This window comes from Salmo trutta, unplaced genomic scaffold, assembly GCF_901001165.1.
Source record: "Salmo trutta unplaced genomic scaffold, fSalTru1.1, whole genome shotgun sequence".
Lineage (NCBI taxonomy): Eukaryota > Metazoa > Chordata > Actinopteri > Salmoniformes > Salmonidae > Salmo > Salmo trutta.
In genome coordinates, this window is record NW_021822395.1 from 49,368 (window position 1) to 67,834 (window position 18,467).

General features: G+C 46.7%; 1 protein-coding gene across 2 annotated transcripts in view; it reads left to right on the forward strand.

The window, feature by feature from the left end:
• Positions 1-18,467, forward strand: part of LOC115182106 (neurobeachin-like protein 1) — a 62,552-nt gene that overhangs the window by 20,499 nt on the left and 23,586 nt on the right. The window contains exons 8-26 of one of the 2 annotated variants that reach the window (XM_029743763.1): positions 30-115; positions 3,314-3,505; positions 4,117-4,264; positions 4,614-4,720; positions 5,067-5,156; positions 8,844-8,927; positions 9,036-9,134; positions 9,506-10,080; positions 10,329-10,461; positions 10,614-10,733; positions 10,848-11,154; positions 11,704-11,789; positions 12,151-12,240; positions 12,602-12,788; positions 12,881-13,014; positions 15,802-15,961; positions 16,457-16,559; positions 16,756-16,915; positions 18,107-18,265. In XM_029743763.1, coding sequence (XP_029599623.1) covers positions 30-115; positions 3,314-3,505; positions 4,117-4,264; positions 4,614-4,720; positions 5,067-5,156; positions 8,844-8,927; positions 9,036-9,134; positions 9,506-10,080; positions 10,329-10,461; positions 10,614-10,733; positions 10,848-11,154; positions 11,704-11,789; positions 12,151-12,240; positions 12,602-12,788; positions 12,881-13,014; positions 15,802-15,961; positions 16,457-16,559; positions 16,756-16,915; positions 18,107-18,265 — 3,020 coding nt within the window. The remainder of the gene's footprint in view (positions 1-29; positions 116-3,313; positions 3,506-4,116; positions 4,265-4,613; positions 4,721-5,066; positions 5,157-8,843; positions 8,928-9,035; positions 9,135-9,505; positions 10,081-10,328; positions 10,462-10,613; positions 10,734-10,847; positions 11,155-11,703; positions 11,790-12,150; positions 12,241-12,601; positions 12,789-12,880; positions 13,015-15,801; positions 15,962-16,456; positions 16,560-16,755; positions 16,916-18,106; positions 18,266-18,467) is intronic. The other variant, XM_029743764.1, reaches the window with a different exon arrangement.

Consider the following 18,467-nt stretch of genomic DNA (forward strand, 5'->3'; position numbering starts at 1 on the left):
GTTCCATGTCCACTGACTGTGTGTTTCAGAGTGCTTCCAGGAGAGTGAACACCTTAAGGACAGTCTGAAATGCTGTCTGTTACACCTGTTTGGAGCCATCGTGGCAGGAGGACAGGTGAGAATCAAGATGTACTCTTTTCACCCTACACTGTCCCAGCATATAAAGTCATGTGACCCTACACTGTCCCAGCATATAAAGTCATGTGACCCTACACTGTCCCAGCATATAAAGTCATGTGACCCTACACTGTCCCCGCATATAAAGTCATGTTTGCCACATGAGAACAACAGAAGGCTTTATTTTTTTATTTCACCTTTATTTAGCCAGTTCTCATTTACAACTGCTACCTGGCCAAGATAAAGCAAAGCAGTGCGACAAAAACAACAACACAGAGTTACACATAAACAAACGTACAATCAATAACGCAATAGAAAAATCTATATACAGTGTGTGCAAATGTAGGGAGGTAAGGCAATAAATAGGCCCTAGAGGCTAAATAATGACAATTTAGCATTAACACTGGAGTGATAGATGTGCAGATAATGATGTGCAAGTAGAGATACTGGGGTGCAAGAGGGTAAGTAATAATATGGGAATGAGCGAGTTGGGTGTGCTATTTACAGATTGGCTGTGTACAGGTACAGTGGAGGTAAGCTGCTCTGACAGCTGATGCTTAAAGTTAGAAAGGGAGATATGTCTCCAGCTTCAGGGATTTTTGCAATTCATTCCAGTCATTGGCAGCAGAGAACTGGAAGGAAAGGCGGCCAAAGGAAGTGTTGGCTTTGAGGATGACCGCTGAAATATACCTGCTGGAGCGCGTGCTACGAGTGGGTGTTGCTATGGTGACCAGTGAGCTAAGGTGGGGCTTTACCTAGCAGAGGCTTATAGATGACCTGGAGCCAGTGGGTTTGGCGACGAATATGTAGTGAATGCCAGCCAAAGAGTGCATACAGGTCGCAGTGGTGGGTAGTATATGGGGCTTTGGTGACAAAACGGATGGCACTGTCATAGACTACATCCAGTTTGCTGAGTAGAGTGTTGGAGGCTATTTTGTAAATGTCATCACCAAAGTCAAGGATTGGTAGGATGGTCAGTTTTATGAGGGTATGTTTGGCAGCGTGAGTGAAGGAGGCTTTGTTGTGAAATAGGAAGCTGATACTAAATGTAATTTTGGATTGGAGATGCTTGATGTGAGTCTGGAAGGAGAGTTTACAGTCTAACCAGACACCCAGGTATTTATACAGTGCTTTTGGAACGTATTCAGACCCCTAGACTTTTTCTACATTTTGTTACGTTACAGCCTTATTCTAAAATGTATTAAATAAAACAATTTCCTCATCAATCTAGTCAATCCCCCATAATGACAAAGTGAAAACGTTTTTTTAAAGAAAGGTTTATACATTTATTAAAAATAAAAACAAATACATAATTTACCTAACTATTCAGAACCTTTGCAATGAGACTTGAGATTGCGCTCAGGTGCATCCTGTTTCCATTGATCATCCTTGAGATGTTTCTACAACTTGATTGGAGTCCACCTGTGGTAAATTCAATTGATTGGACATGATTTGGAAAGGCACACACCTGTCTATATAAAGTCCCACAGTTGACAGTGCAAGTCAGAGCAAAAACCAAGCCATGAGGTTGAAGCAATTGTTCGTAGAGCTCCGAGACAGGATTTTGTCGAGGCACAGATCTGGGGAAGGGTACCAAAACATTTCTGCAGCATTGAAAGTCCCAAAGAACACAGTGGCCTCCATCATTCTTAAATGGAAGAAGTTTGGGACCACAAGCATCCCAGAGTCCCCTCTTCACTGTTGACGTTGAGACTGGTGCTTTGCGGGTACTATTTAATGAAGCTGCCAGTTGAGGACTTGTGAGGCATCTGTTTCTCAAACTAGACACTCTAATGTACTTGTCCTCTTGCTCAGTTGTGCACCGGGGCCTCCCACTCTTTCTATTAAGGTTAGAGCCAGTTTGCGCTGTTCTGTGAAGGGAGTAGTACACAGCGTTGTACGAGATCTTCAGTTTCTTGGAAATTTCTTGCATGGAATAGACTCTCAGAACAAGAATAGACTGTCGAGTTTCAGAAGAAAGTCCTTTTGAGCCTGTAATCGAACCCACAAATGATGATGCTCCAGATACTCAACTAGTCTAATGAAGGCCAGTTTTATTGCTTCTTTAATCAGGACAACAGTTTTCAGCTGTGCTAACATAATTGCAAAAGGGTTTTCTAATGATCAATTAGCCTTTTTAAAATGATAAACGTGGATTAGCTAACACAAAGTGCCATTGAAACATAGGAGTGATGGTTGCTGATAATGGGCCTCTGTACGCCTATGTAGATATTCCATAAAAAATCTGCCGTTTCCAGCTACAATAGTCCTTTACAACATTAACAATGTCTTCACTGTATTTCTGATCAATTTGATGTTATTTTAATGGATAGAAAATGTGCTTTTCTTTCAAAAACATTTTTAAGTGACCCCAAACTTTTGAACGGTAGTGTATGTGAGAGTGGATTCTCAGACCTCACTAGCATGAAACTAAATACAGGCACAGACTGTGTGTGGAAAATGATTTATGACTGAGACTCTCCAATACAACATGGCAGAGTTATGTGCATCCTTTCAAGCACACCCTTCTCATTAACCTGTGCTGAGTTAGTCACAATTTTTTATGAACAAATAAGGATTTATATGTAAGATGGCTAAATAAAAAGCCAAATTATTGATGATTATTATTATTTGTGCCCTGGTCCTATAAGAGCTCTTTGTCACTTCCCACGAGCCGGGTTGTGTAACGTAAAAAACAGTATTTGAGAGTGCGCTGACCCTGGTGCTAGAGGGGGTACGCAGCTGGAGGTTCAATGTTTGAAGGGGTACGAGACTATAAAAAGTTTGGGAACCACTGCCCCAGAACATTTGAGGCTGTAATCGCTGCCTAAGGTGCTTCAACAAAGTACTGAGTAAAGGGTCTGAATACTTACATAAATGTGATAATGCTGTTTTTTATTTGTAGTAAATTTGCGAACATTTCTTAACCTGTTTTTACTTTGTCATTATGGGGGTTTGTGTGTAGATTGATGAGGGGGAAAAAACCGATTTGAATCAATTTTAGAATTAGGCTGTAACGTAACAATGTGGAAATACTGAATACTTCCCGAATGCACTGTAGAGCACGCAATGGTCCTCATTTACATTTAGTGGTATATACCACCCTTTAAACTGTAGCAGGACATTTGCTTGTGAATGATTTCTGAAGCATGTAGAGGCCTTATAAAGCGTTTATGAAGGCTTCCTCCCTCCACAGCGTAATGCTCTACTAGCCATCTCCCCAGCCACCATGGAGGTTCTGCTGCGTTTGCTGGGGGACTATGAGGGGGGAGACATGGACAGGGAGGACTGGGACAGTGAGGCTCCAGACCGGAAGTCCCTGCTCACCCTGGGCTGTCTGAGGGAGGTGGTCCACTCCCTCCTGGCCAGCAGCTCAGACCAACGCCAGGTCACTAGAGTTATATCTTTTTTTAACATGGATTTGTTTTCTTTTCCCAGCTCAATAAATTGCAGTTAACAATAGTTTAGGAACTTTCACAAATCATAGTTGAAAAAAGCTAATCATTCATGATAGTAATAAAATACAATTTCATATTAATGTAAACAGGTCAGTGCCTTTAGAGTTCCCAGGGGTGAGAAGTAGTGTGTGTGTGTGTGTGTGTGTATACTGCTATACAAACATGTTTTACATTATTCATTATTAACGTTGGTTTCTGCATGTGACTGACGAGGCTTCTTCTTTCCAAACTGAGATACTCTTTTTGGTTCCCAGAACAATGTTCTGGGAGTACTGCCAATTGGTCTGAGGAGGAGGTCACAGTCACCAGCACAAGCCAAGATAAAGTTAGAGTCGATGCTATCTCTTCAGACAACGTCATTTTTACTCACACTATATAGGGAAGAGGGTGTTGTTCTGACAAGAGTCAGATGGTTGACTTTATAGTGTTTTTCATCTTCAGATTTTTTTTATAATGTGTATGTTGATTTCATTTGGCTGAATCGATTTGCTAATGTACCTTATTTGAAATGTAATAAAATAACATTCCTTCATTCATACAGGTGGAGATCGGCTCGGTGCTGGAGAACTACTTCAAACTGCTCAACTCTGATCCGGCGGCAGCGGCCGTGCAGCAAGGGGTCAAAGGTCATAAGGTGCTGGGCCGCCACTGGGAGAGCCGCTTCGTAGCGCTGCAGGTGCACATGCTAGGTGAGTGACCGAACCCGGATTGTAATGTACGCCACAAAGCTGCAATAGCCCACTGAGCTAAAGTCTAGGCATTAGCTCAGGAAGCTAACGCAAGTCTTCAGGTCTTAGACAAGGTTACTCTTCATACCAGTGTGGTTTACTGAACTACTTACATAACCTATACTAGGTGCTAGTGGTAGAGTGTTGACCACTGTCACCTGACTTTTGATTTCCATGATTACTGAAGCACTTAGAGAGAGGCCTTTATAAAGAGTTTATGAAGGATCTCTCTCTCTCTCTCTCCTCCTCTCTTTCCCCTTATCGCTCTCATATCCCATTCCCCTTTTTCTCCTGTGTCTGTGACCTCCAGACACTATCAGGGATATGTTCCTGTGTTCGGACCGTCCCGTCCTGCAGGCCATCTTCCTCAACAGCAACTGCTTCGAGCACCTGACACGCCTACTACAGAACAGCAAGGTATGGTCTCGCTCAGCCCTGGCACAAAGCATGTTGAACATGAGGATTGGGGGGTGGGGGGGTCTTAGCCTACTGTTTACTGTGTGTGTTTTTCCTCAGCGTATCGAGGTAACTCTGTCTAGGAAGCATAGTGTTACCTTACACTGTGTGTGAGCCTTTCTATTCAGGCTCACTGTGCATGTTATGACTTTACCTCCCCACTTAGTGCTGGAGCACTTAGGAAGCACTAACCCCCCCACCCAGCCCCTCTGAGTCACAACCTTTCCCTTCTGACCCCCATCCACCACTCTTTTCTCTCTCCCTCACCCCCCCCTCACCACGTCCTGTTGTTGGTTCAACTCTGCAGCTGGTTAATGCTAGGTGCACGACAGCAGAGAAGGACCAGAAAGATTTCACCAACAGGTTACTGACAGTGACAGGAGAGAGTGACACCCAGGTATACTGCCACCCTGTCAACCTGTCACTCACGCCACCACCGTCACTCATGCTATCATCACCGCCATCCCCGTCACGATGGCCACACCATGACAAGACATACATCTGTGCTGCCCTGTAGTCAGAAACAATCAATCAATCAATAAATTAAGCTGTCTATCAAGCTGTCATTCAATAAATTAAGCAGTCAATCGATAAATTAAGCAGTCAATCAATCAAGCAGTCAATCAATCAATTAAGCTGTCAATCTGTCATTCAATCAAGCAGTCTATCAATCTGTCAATCAATCAAGCAGTCTTTACAGTAACATTTGTCTGTAAGTACTTCAAAGTAACTTTTACAGAAAGTAGCCCGATCTCCAAAAGGCAAACAACAGCACCTGCAGTGTGGTCAAACCGTCCCCCCAGTTCAGTTATTCACCTGGCCTCCCCTGCACTCACAAACACTCACTGGTACCCTTTAATGTAGTTTTGCAGTGTTCTCTTGACATGCAGTGGTCTGTGGTGTGTCTCTTGGTCTGTAGTGTGCTTTAGTCACAAAGACTCACCTGTAGTGAATCATCTGTAGGCAGACACTCACCTGTTGGTCTGGTTATCATGCGGCCAGGTGATTTCACACTCTACAAAGTATTCCTTTGTAGTCAGGCAGAGTTGAGCACCTGTAATCCGATACTCTGACTCTGTGTAATGGCCACCCATGGTTACCTGGTTACCTAGCAACCTGACCACAGTCAGACCTATGCTGTCTCCTCTCCTATAGGTCAGCTGTGGAATTAATGAATGAAGATGAAAAATACTTTATTCATCCATTTTCCTTACAGTCCACAGGAATGTCTTGTTTTATTACCCAACCCGAGAGAGACACACACACACACACACACACAAACACACAATGAAAGAGTGTTGGGCCGGTAACCGAAAGGTTGGTGGTTCGAATACTCGACCTGTGAAGGGGAAAGATCTGTCTGCGTCCTTGAGGAACGAACTTAACACTAATTTGCTCCAGGGGCGCCTTACTACTATGGCTGACCCTGTAAAACAACATATTTCACTGCACCTTTTTTTGTTAACTCAGCAAAAAGAAAACGTCCTCTCACTGTCAACTGCGTTTATTTTCAGCAAACTTAACATTTGTAAATACTTGTATGCACATAACAAGATTCAACAACTGAGACATAAACTGAACAAGTTCCACAGACATGTGACTAACAGAAATGGAATAATGTGTCCCTGAACAAAGGGAGGGGGGGGGGGAAATAACAGTCAGTATCTACAGTGCATCTCCTCATGGACTGCACCAGATTTGCCAGTTCTTTCTGTGAGATGTTACCCCACTCTTCCACCAAGGCACCTGCAAGTTCCCGGACATTTCTGGGGGGAAGGGCCCTAGCCCTCACCCTCCAATCCAACAGGTCCCAGATGTGCTCAATGGGATTGAGATCTGGGCTCTTTGCTGGCCATGGCAGAACACTGACATTCCTGTCTTGCAGGAAATCACGCACAGAATAAGCAGTATGGCTGGTGGCATTGTCATGCTGGAGGGTCATGTCAGGATGAGCCTGCAGGAAGGGTACCACATGAGGGAGCAGGATGTCTTCCCTGTAACACACAGCGTTGAGATTGCCTGTAATGACAACAAGCTCAGTCCGATGATGCTGTGACACACTGCCCCAGACCATGACGGACCCTCCACCTCCAAATCGATCCTGCTCCAGAGTACAGGCCTCTGTGTAACGCTCATTCCTTCGACGATAAATGCGAATCCGACCATCTCCCCTGGTGAGATAAAACCGTGACTCGTCAGTGAAGAGCACTTTTTGCCAGTCCTGTCGGGTCCAGCGACGATGGGTTTGTGCCCATAGGCGACGTTGTTGCCGGTGATGTCTGGTGAGGACCTGCCTTACAACAGGCCTACAAGCCCTCAGTCCAGCCTCTCTCAGCCTACTGCGGACAGTCTGAGCACTGATGGAGGGATTGTGCGTTCCTGGTGTAACTCAGACAGTTGTTGTTGCCATCCTGTACCTGTCCCGCAGGTGTGATGTTCAGATGTACCGATCCTGTGCAGGTCTTGTTACACGTGGTCTGCCACTGCGAGGACGATCAGCTGTCCGTCCTGTCTCCCTGTAGCGCTGTCTTAGGCGCCTCACAGTACGGACATTGCAATTTATTGCCCTGGCCACGTCTGAAGTCCTCATGCCTCCTTGCAGCATGCCTAAGGCATGTTCACGCAGATGAGCAGGTACCCTGAGCATCTTTCTTTTGGTGTTTTTCCAGAGTCTGTAGAAAGGCCTCTTTAGTGTCCTAAGGTTTCATAACTGTGACCTTAATTTCCTACCGTCTGTAAGCTGTTAGTGTCTTAACGACCGTTCCACTGGTCCATGTTCATTCATTGAACAAGCATGGGAAACAGTGTTTAAACCCTTTACTCGTGAAGATCTGTGAAGTTATCTGGATTTTACGAATTATCTTTGAAAGACTGGGTCCAGAAAAAGGCACATTTCTATTTTTTGCTGAGTTTATGTGAAACATCAAATAACTGTCAGTGCATGCATTAAAACCACCATTAGAGTAGACTGTTGGTTTACAGGGCAAAGCTACAGTACAATGAGAAGAACTAATCAGCTAGTTGTCTTGTCGTGGAGTGGTCTCTTGTTCTCTCTTGTTGCTACCCATCATTCATTCATTTTCCTTTTCCTCATGCCATTCTTCTACCCTCTTCTGTTTCCTCCCTTATGTCATCTTCCCCTCCCTCCCACCCTGTTGAGTTTCTCTGCTGGTGTCATGTGGGTTTCCAGTCACCTCACCTGTCTTGTGTTACCATGGAGACCATGGCTAGTGTCTTGATGGACGTCCATGGCCGAGGTGGTCTGAACATCTGTTTGAGAGAGATATTTCTGTGGGTTTCATTTTCTGTTTATTTTCATTCACCACGGACAGACCCTCTCCATCCGGTCCGAGACACACTGAATGTTTTACACTCCGTTAAAGGGAGAGAAAAGAGCGATTTGGAGATGGGCAGAGCTGGACAGAGGATGTGTGTGGGTGTATGTGAGGCTCTTTGAGCCAGTGTGTCTGCTGACAGGAGGAAGCGTTGCTCCTCCGTGTGTGTTGGTGTTCCTCTGTGTGAAGGAGAGAGGAATATATATTCTTAAAATACAGTGTTTTGGTGAGCCCTCAGAGCTTCCTGCTCCAGAGAGTACTATGATATTAGTCAGACAATGACTCTTGACAGGAAATGTCCATTTTTCCTGGTGTTGTCTGGAGCAGAAAGGCCTGACGTGTCTGTTTCCTCTTTATATCAAGGGCAGTAAGAGCAATGAGCACTTACATTGCAGCTTCTGTCCACAAATAATCAGATCCTAAACCTCTGCAGTGATTACACACACACACACACACACACACACACACACACACACACACACACACACACCAACAGCCTCCTTTTATTCCTGCGAGTGGAGTGAGGTATCATTTAAGCATGATGTCAATGTTATATTCGGAGAAGGACGATCATTTAAATTATGATTTGATTAGTCATAAAAACCCTAATCATTCATTTTGTTTGCATGAAGGCAGGGATAAAAAGGGGCGAGTTTCACTCACGTACAATACTGCACACACCCCCCTGAGAGGTTAAGGAAATGGGGATTGGCTCAGGAGAAAGATTGACAGGTCTGATATCGTCTTAGGTGTTTCAAGGGCGACTGGACTCTCTCGCCGTGGCAACCATCAAAGCCCTGACGACGGTGATGCACAAGTCACCTGCTGCAAAGGTGAACTACACACACACACACACACACACACACAACCCTTCCAACATATCCATATATAGACTGATCCACACAAACAGTATTGCTAACAGTTTAGTCCCGCCCCTACAGGAGGTGTTCAAGGAGCGGATTGGCTACACTCACCTGTTTGAGGTTCTGGTCTCCCTGGGCCAGCCCTCCAGACACCTGCTGAAGGAACTGATGAATATGGTGAGAGATTCCCTCTGTCACTGGAGTTCTTCTGTTCTTCTCATATTAAAGTCCAACCTATTCCCCATAGTAGACTACTTTTGACTGGATTTTACATTGACTTTAAATGCCACTGTAACACAAGGCCTATTGCTTTTTTTAGTGTAAGGCCTAAAACCAAAATGCACTAACAAGCCTTCTACTATCTATACACTGATTATGGGTATATTGTCTTCTGGCTCATAGTCACAGGAGCATCACTCTACATAGAGAATAGGGTTGCATTTGGGACATAAAACCCCCTGTATATCTGTGCACTTACCCGCTATGTGTCGTGTCTGCCCTCTCTCTCTCTCTCTCCTTCCCTGCCCTCCCCTCCCTCTCTCTCTCAGGCTGTGGAGGGTGAACACAGCTCGGTGGGTATCCTGGGCATCAGTAACGTGGAGCCCCTGCTCCTCCTCATCCAGTGGCTCCCAGAGATGGACTCTGCTGAGCTGCAGGTGTTCACTGCCGACTGGCTCCGCCGCCTCTGCTGCATCAACAGACAGACGCGCGCCACCTGCGTCAACGCCGCCATGGCCGTGCGACTCCTCGCCACCCTTGGGCACCACGCTCGCCTGCACCGGGCGTGCGCGGAAAGCCTTGTCGGTTTGCTAGGGTCGCTGGGGAGCCAGTCGCTGAGCGGTGGTGAGCTCCTCCAGTTACTCAGGCTTCTGAGGCCGCTGGAGCCCGGGCAGGCTCACCCGTACGTGGGCCCGGTGTTGAGGGCGGTCCTGGGCATGGTGCGGAAGCAGGGTCTGGAGAGCGCCATGCAGTACTTTGATCTGTCACCCAGCATGGCTGGCATCGCCGTGCCAATGGTGATGCGCTGGCCGGGCCCCGCCTTCAGCTTCCTGGCCTGGCTCTCGTTGGACCAGGACCAGCAGGGACTGCCCGGCAAGGGGGACAAGAGGAAGCAGCTGTACAGGTGAGAGAGACGGAGGGTGAGAGAGACGGAGGGTGAGAGAGACGGAGGGTGAGAGAGACGGAGGGTGAGAGAGACGGAGGGTGAGAGAGACGGAGGGTGAGAGAGACGGATGGATGGATGGATGGATGGATGAGGTAGAATTGGTGGTCGAGGGAGAGAGGGACGGAAAGAGGGATGGGGAGAGACAGGAGGATGGGGAGAGACAGGTTAAGAGTGTGTAATGTGCTCTGTTGTCTGTTCCTCTGTAGTTTTTTCACCCCGGGAGGAACGGGCTTGGAGGCCTTCATCAGTTCAGCAGGGGTACTGGTGGTTGCCGTGTGCACCAAGAAGGAGTACATGACAGTGATGCTACCAGACTACTCTTTCTGTGACTCACTCTGGGTGAGTGACATCATCACTTTTCTGTAGGCTTGTCTGTGTCATAGAATTAAATATAGACCACTAGAATGGATATATCTCTATGGTCTGTATGGCTGGCTGCCGACAGGGTGAATTGTGGGAGATTGAGTCCTGTGTGTGTGTTCTGCCCACAGCACAGTATAGGTGTAGTCCATGTACCGGGGAAGAGGCCGTTTGGACAGAGTCTAGTTTACATCTATGTAGATGGACAGCAGAAACTATCAGCACCACTCAAGTACCCAACCATGACAGAGGTGAGAGTTACCATGAATTACATTGTGTGTGCGCGTGTTGTTTATATACATTTGTGTGTATGTTTTTGCCGTGAACTCATATTCAGTTCCCTGACTGTGTTTCTGCCCCCTCAGCCTTTCACCTCCTGCTGCATCGGCTCAGCAGGCCATCGGACCACCACGCCACCCCCCTCCCAAATCTCAGACCCCCCCTTGTCCGGGGCGCCCCCTTCCGCCCGCTCCTCCCTGGGGGGCATCCTGTCGACCCAGGGCTGGGGGAGCCTCCTGGGGGGCAAGCCTGAGTCGGTCACCAAGTTGATCTCGGCGGGGACGCAGGACAGCGAGTGGGGCAGCCCCACCTCCCTGCAGGGCCAGCTGGGTAGCGTCATGGTGTTCCATGAAGCACTGCAGCCCAACCACGTCAAGACCCTCTGCAGCCCCGGTGAGAGAGATGGGGAGAATCTAAATAGCATTTCCTTGATTCCTCACATCCTCTCTTCTCGCCTCCGTCTCAACCTACTGGATGAAATGGTCAGAAGGGAGGGACCTCTGATGTTCTCATCCAATGGGTTTTGAGGAGGCGACGAGAGAGGACGCAAGGATTCAGGGAAATGCAATTGGGTTTCTCCCATAGAACGATTTTAAAATGCATCCCTGAACGTTCCTTCCTCCCTTCCTTGAGATAATCTTCTGATCTGATCGGGATTGGATTATTGATTCTCTCCCTGAAGTGTGCACCCGTTGACTCCTCTTCATGCTTTTACAGGCATTAGATTGATGTAAGCATTGGCTGAGAAAGTTTCCACCATATTTCTCACACCTCTTCATTTCTGTTGGATGTCCACTTCGGGGAGAAATCTCGTCAATCAGATGTTGTCAGAACAGCGATTTCTTCGAATGAAGGAAGGATGCATTTCATGAGCATTGGAACATGGCCAGGGATGTTATAGTAATGTTATCTTATCTTTGGTTGGTTTCCTTCTCTTCTCAGGGCCAAACTGCATTTCTCCTTTCAAGACCCAGGAGGCAGAGCTCGGTGACCTCGCAACTAAACTCCTGCTGCACTACTCCCCCAAGGTGATTGGACGAGGCTACTGTCAATCATTTACCTCATTACTCCCCGCCCATGCTTTATTATTACAGTCATGGATGTTAATGACTTGTCAGTTATGACAGGCATTGTAACAATTCATTAGTTCCCCTGGTTCCTATAGGCTTGTCAGTTATGACAGGCATTGTAACAATTCATTAGTTCCCCTGGTTCCTATAGGCTTGTCAGTTGTGACAGGCGGTGTAACAAGGAAATATGTCTCCTGGTTCCTATAGGCTTGTCAGTTGTGACAGGCGGTGTAACAAGGAAATATGTCTCCTGGTTCCTATAGGCTTGTCAGTTGTGACAGGCGGTGTAACAAGGAAATATGTCTCCTGGTTCCTACAGGCTTGTCGTAACCCCATCTGTCTGGATCTGTCCCCCAACCTCCTCCATGGGCGTCTGACTGGGAACAAGGTTGTCAACTGGGACATCAAGGTATGATTTAGGAATGACAACATATTCTCCTAATTTTATTGTTGAATATTTGATTGGATGGTTGATGGGTGGTATGTAGTGTAGAGGTTACATAAGTCAATCAGTAGCTGCAAGATTGCTGTTTCCAACCCCGGCCAGGCAATAGGGTGTTGTCTTGGGGGATGGTTACAGGGCAAAATTATATTCAATGCAGTCTCTGATTATTTCCTCCTTTCTTATTCGTTCTCTGGTTCATTTTCCCTGTTCTGATTCTGCCTCTGGTTAATTTTCCCCGTTCTGATTCTGCCCCTGGTTCATTTTCCCCGTTCTGATTCTGCCTCTGGTTCATTTTCCCCGTTCTGATTCACACTCCTGTGTTCAGGATATGATCAATTGCGTGGGAGGTCTACCTGTCCTCTTCCCCATCCTGGAGCAACTCACCCTGCTGACCTCTGAGAACCACACCGCTGCCGACCCCACGGGGTCAGAGTTGATCAGCCCCACCCCTGACGTGGCCACCTCCCCTGGGGACGGGGACTGGGTCATCTTGCCCTCCAACAGGTCCTCAGGTGAGTCCCCAAACACATGTTTAGCTTTAGGTGATAATACAAGCATTACAGTTATTGAACTGAAACTAAGTGTGTGCCTGTGTGTGTTTCAGAGGCGCGTCTGGAGAAGAACCTGGTTGCCACGTTCCTGCTGGTGCTGAAGCACTTCCTGCAGCGTCACCCCATCAACCAGGAGAGCCTGCTGCACTCCCATGGAGTAGCCACCCTGGGGGGACTGATGCAGAAGGTTTAGACACTCTGTTAACGCTTTCTTTGTCTGTTTGTCTCTCTCTCACTCTGGCTCTTTCATTCTCTCTTTGTACATGTAGATGGGGGTAAAGTGACTATGCATAGATGATAAACAGTGAGTAGCAGCAGTGTAAAAAAGAAAGGGGGGGGGGGGGGGTTGTCAATGTTAATGTTCCAGGTTGCCATTTGCTTAATTGTTGCAGAGGGAGGTGTTTAGTCCCATGGTCCTTAAATTAGTGATGAGCTTTGTGGGCACTATGGTGTTGAACGCTGAGCTCTTGTCAATGAACAGCATTCTCACATAGGTGTTCCTTTTGTCCAGGTGGGAAAGGCCAGTGTTGGAGTGAGATTGAGATTGCGTCATCTGTGGATCTGTTGGGGTGGTATGCAAATTGGAGTGGGTCTATGGTTTCTGGGATAATGGTGTTGATGTGAGTCATGACCAGCCTTTCAAAGCACTTCATGGCCACCGACATGAGTGCCACAGGCGGTAATCATTTAGGCAGGTTACCTTCGCTTCCTTGGGAACAGGGACTATAGTGGTCTGCTTGAAACATGTAGGTATTACAGACTCGGTCAGGGAGAGGGTTGAAAATGTCAGTGAAGACACTTGCCAGTTGGTCCGCGCATGCTCCGAGTACGCGTCCTGGTAATCTGTCTGGCCCAGCGGCCTTGTGAATGTTGAACTGTTTAAAGGTCTTGCTCACATCGGCTACGGAGAGAGTGTTCACAGTCGTCCGGAACAGCTGGTGTTCTCATGCATGCTTCAGTGTTGCTTGCCTCGATGCGAGCATAAAAGGCATTTAGCTCGTCTGGTAGGCTCGCGTCACTGCGTAGCTTGCGGCTGGGTTTTCCTTTGTAGTCTGTAATAGTTTGCAAGCCCTGACACATCCGACGAGCGTCAGAGCCAGTGTAGTAGAATTCAATCTTAGTCCTGTATTTACGCTTTGCCTGTTTGATGGTTCGTCTGAGGGCATAGCGGGCTTTCTTGAATGCTTCCGGGTTCGTGTCCCGCTCCTTGAAAGCAGCAGCTCTAGCCTTTAGCTCAGTGAGGATGTTGCCTGTAATCCATGGCTTCTGGTTGGGATATGTACGTACAGTCACTGGGGGGGGGGGCGTCGTCGTCGTCGTCGATGCACTTATTGATGAAGCCGGTGACTGAGGTGGTATACTCTCAATGCCATTGGATGAATCCCGAAACATATTCCAGTCTCTGCTAGCAAAACAGTCCTGTAGCGTAGCATCCGCGTCATCTGACCACTTCCGTATTCAGCAAGTCACTGATACTTCCTTCTTTAGTTTTTGCTTGTAAGAATTATGGTCAGATTTGCCAAATAGAGGGCGAGGGGGAGCTTTGTATGCGTCTCGGTGTGTGTAGTAAAGGTGTCTATAGTTTTTTTGTGACATGCTGGTAGAAATTAGGTAACACAAATTTAAGTTTGCCTGCATTAAAGTCCCGCCCACTAGGATGAGTATTTTCTTATTTGCTTATGGCCTTATACAGCTCATTGAGTGTGGTCTTAGTGCCAGCATCAGTTTGTGGTGGTAAATAGACTGCCACAAAAAATATAGATAGAGTACCTCATGATAAGCTGTAGATCACACTATCTCAGGCGAGCAATACCTCAAGACCTCCTTAACCTCCTCTGCCTGCGGCTACGGAACCCTGACCTGTTCACCGGACGTGCTTGTTGCACCCTCGACAACTACAATGATTATTATTATTTGACCATGCTGGTCATTTATGAACATTTTAACATCTTGACCATGTTCTGTTATAATATCCACCCGGCACAGCCAGAAGAGGACTGGCCACCCCTCATAGCCTGGTTCCTCTCTAGGTTTCTTCCTAGGTTTTTGGCCTTTCTAGGGAGTTTTTCCTAGGGAGTTTTTCCTAGCCACCGTGCTTCTTTCACATGCATTGCTTGCTGTTTGGGGTTTTAGGCTGGGTTTCTGTACAGCACTTTGAGATTTCAGCTGATATACGAAGGGCTATATAAATAAATTTGATTTGATTAATATTAGACATCGCGCACCAGCTGTTATTGACAAATAGACACACCCCCACCCCACATCTTACCAGATGTAGCTATTCTGTCCTGCCGATGCAAGGAAAACCCAGCCAACTGAATATTTAATTGTGTCATCGTTTAGCTACGACTCGGTGAAACATAAGATATTACAGTATTTAATGTCCTGTTGGTAGGATAGTCTCGTGCGGAGATCATCCAGTTTATTTTCCAGTGATTGCACGTTGGCCAATAGAACGGATGTTTGAGGCAGGTTACACACTTGCCAACGATTCTCACAAGGCACCCCAATCTCCCCCCCTGTATTTCCGTATTTTTTTCACGTGAATGACATGGATTTGGGCCTGGTCTCGGAGAAGCTGTATATCCTTCTCGTCAGACTCATTAAAGAAATAATCTTCGTCCAGTTCGAGATCAGTAATTACTGTTCTGATATCCAGAAGCTATTTTCGGTCATAAGAGACCAGCAACATTTGTACAAAATAAGTTACGAGCAATGCAAAAAAACACAAAATACCACAGTTGGTTAGGAGTCCGTAAAACGGCAGCCTTCCCCTCCGGCGCATTATCAACTCTCTCTCTCCTCTCTCTCTCTCTCACTCTCACACTCACACTCACACTCACTCTCACTCTCACTCTCACTCTCACTCTCACTCTCACTCACACTCTCACTCTCACTCTCTCTCACACTCTCACTCTCACTCTCACACTCACTAATTCTCTCTGTTTGCATGTGTGTTTTTCTCTCTGTGTAGCTGCCTGCCAGTCTGGTGGATGTGAGTGTCTTGGTGTCTGCTCAGCTCCTGGTGGAGCAGGTTACCTATGAAAAGAACCAACAGCTGCTGCAGCAACTCCACACACACCTTCTGTTCAACTTCAGCATCTGGAACCTGGGAGACTTCCCCCTGCGCATCGGTGAGCACCTGGGACCATGGGTCTGTGTGGGGGGGTTCACGTGTGAGTCGATATGAGAGTGTGATTGGTTGCAAATCCAGGAACAAGTTGAAGTTTGTTCCACCTGAGCAAGTCAGAGACCACTATAATGACACACCACATGCGTTTGATGGACCCTTTTTGTCTTCTTCTAATGCTACATTCACCTGCTAGTCGGAACTCTGAACTTTCCGACTTGCTAACTGGTTGAACGCGGCACGTGTATAACTACGAGTTAGCAAGTCGGGAAATTTCAGAGTTTGCTAGTTCTGACTAGAACGTGAACACGGCATAATGCCTCTTAAGGGGAAAGTAATCCAAAAGTAACTGACAGTAATGAAGTTAGATTTTGGGTTATCCAAAAGTTCCGTTACTGATTCCATTTTTGACAGGGAGCTAGTAACCGTAATGGATTACATTTAGAATGTAACCTATCCATCCCTGTGTGTGTGACTCTTGTTTCTCGTGGTGATGAAGGTCACATCCAGTACATGTCCACCGTCATCAAAGAAAACAGGAAGCAGTTCCGGAAGAAATACGGAGTTCAGTTTCTACTGGACACCATTCGCCTTTACTACGGGTGGGACTCCATCTCCCAGAATGCTCAGCGTCTGGTTTTTACTCATGATTCATAATTGTCCTACTCTAGCTCCATCTGTTACATGAGATGTATGTATTGTAATAACTGTACAAGTTCTACAGTCAACTTGATTTGTCATAAAATAATATTTGTTAAATATATATATTTTTTAAATAAATGATTCTTAATCTGTTAGTAAGAGTGTCAGCAGGGAGGGAGATATTAGTGAAGACGACAATCAGACCATCCGAGCATCCCTCTGCGGCCTCCTGAAGTATTACATCAGCAAGGGTTTGACCCAGGAGGAGATGCACAGCATTCTGGGATACATCGCCGCCATCGGAGACGAGGAACAGGTGAGGGATGGATGGATGGAAGGGAGGAACGGACAGATGACGGTCCATGACTTGTCAGAATCTTTGTCTCTGTTACAATATTACCACTAATGAAGCCATGCATCTTATCATGGATTAACATGTATAAAGCAGATGTCCTGTAGTCAGAGGACTCCACTCCATATGAGTTCCATTGAAGACAAGATGGTTAAGACTGGCTATTACCCAATGTGGAAGACCGAGTGCAATTCAATCTCTCTCACTTATTGACCCTCTGAATAAACCTAAGTTGTCTTTAATATCCATGTACTGGAATAACACTTAGAAATCCTATGAGGACCATTGCTGTGGTGCCGATGAGAGAGCAGCTGCCAGCTCTGTGCCTGGCACAGTGGTGAGGGCTGTGTGTTTACAGCCTGCGGCTACACTAAGGATAGCCCTGGTCCCTGGCCTGCTGGTTACCTAGACCTCTGGAAGAAAGCTTTCCCCCTCTAATAGCCTTCAGCTGGCTGCTCTGTTTAACTGACTGTGGCAGGCCTCTGTCTCTCAAGGCCCAGCCTCCCATCCACTCACTTCACACAGGATTTATACGCCTGGCATTCAATGAGGATCTGTTTCCTGTGTGTCTGTGTCCTTCCTCTCTCCCTCCTTTCCTCCAGCTCCTTTTCCTGTCTGTCTTATCCTCTTACATAGGTTTCTATACACGGCCTGTGACATCATGGCATGTGACATATGCTCACTGCAATGTCAAGTGTTCATCCTCCGCAGTTTCTTCTCTCCATCCTACCCATTATTAGACTGTTCTGTCTCCTCTCCATCCTACCCATTATTAGACTGTTCTGTCTCCTCTCCATCCTACCCATTATTAGACTGTTCTGTCTCCTCTCCATCCTACCCATTATTAGACTGTTCTGTCTCCTCTCCATCCTACCCATTATTAGACTGTTCTGTCTCCTCTCCATCCTACCCATTATTAGACTGTTCTGTCTCCTCTCCATCCTACCCATTATTAGACTGTTCTGTCTCCTCTCCATCCTACCCATTATTAGACTGTTCTGTCTCCTCTCCATCCTACCCATTATTAGACTGTTCAGTCCCTGAAACCTCACTCGTCATTTATTTGCTCTCTCCACTTAACTCAATCCTAGTGTGTGTGTGTGGGGGCGGGCGCCTTGGTGGAGTTGCTAACCAAATGTCTGTGTGTCCGTCTAGCTGTGTGGAGTGATAGAGTTGCTGCTAAGTCTGCTCCAGACCAGTGCTGCCAGGGACCAGCTTTTCCTGCTGCTGTTTGAGCCGGGGGCTGCCGACTCCTGCTACGCCCTGCTGCTCAACACCAAACACTCAGACCGCCTCCGAGAGCTCGTCTTCAAGGTGAGGGACCTCCTCACACATAACATAAACCTGTCCACACACACACACACACACACACAATACACAGGTATGTTTAAGTGTGTTGTGGTTTTGAGCGATGGGACTTCTGAATTTGTCTGTGTTGGACATGGAGAACCTACTGGCCTGGAAATGTTCTGGATTTATTTTTAAATGTAATATTACTTTGAATATGTGGAGTTGG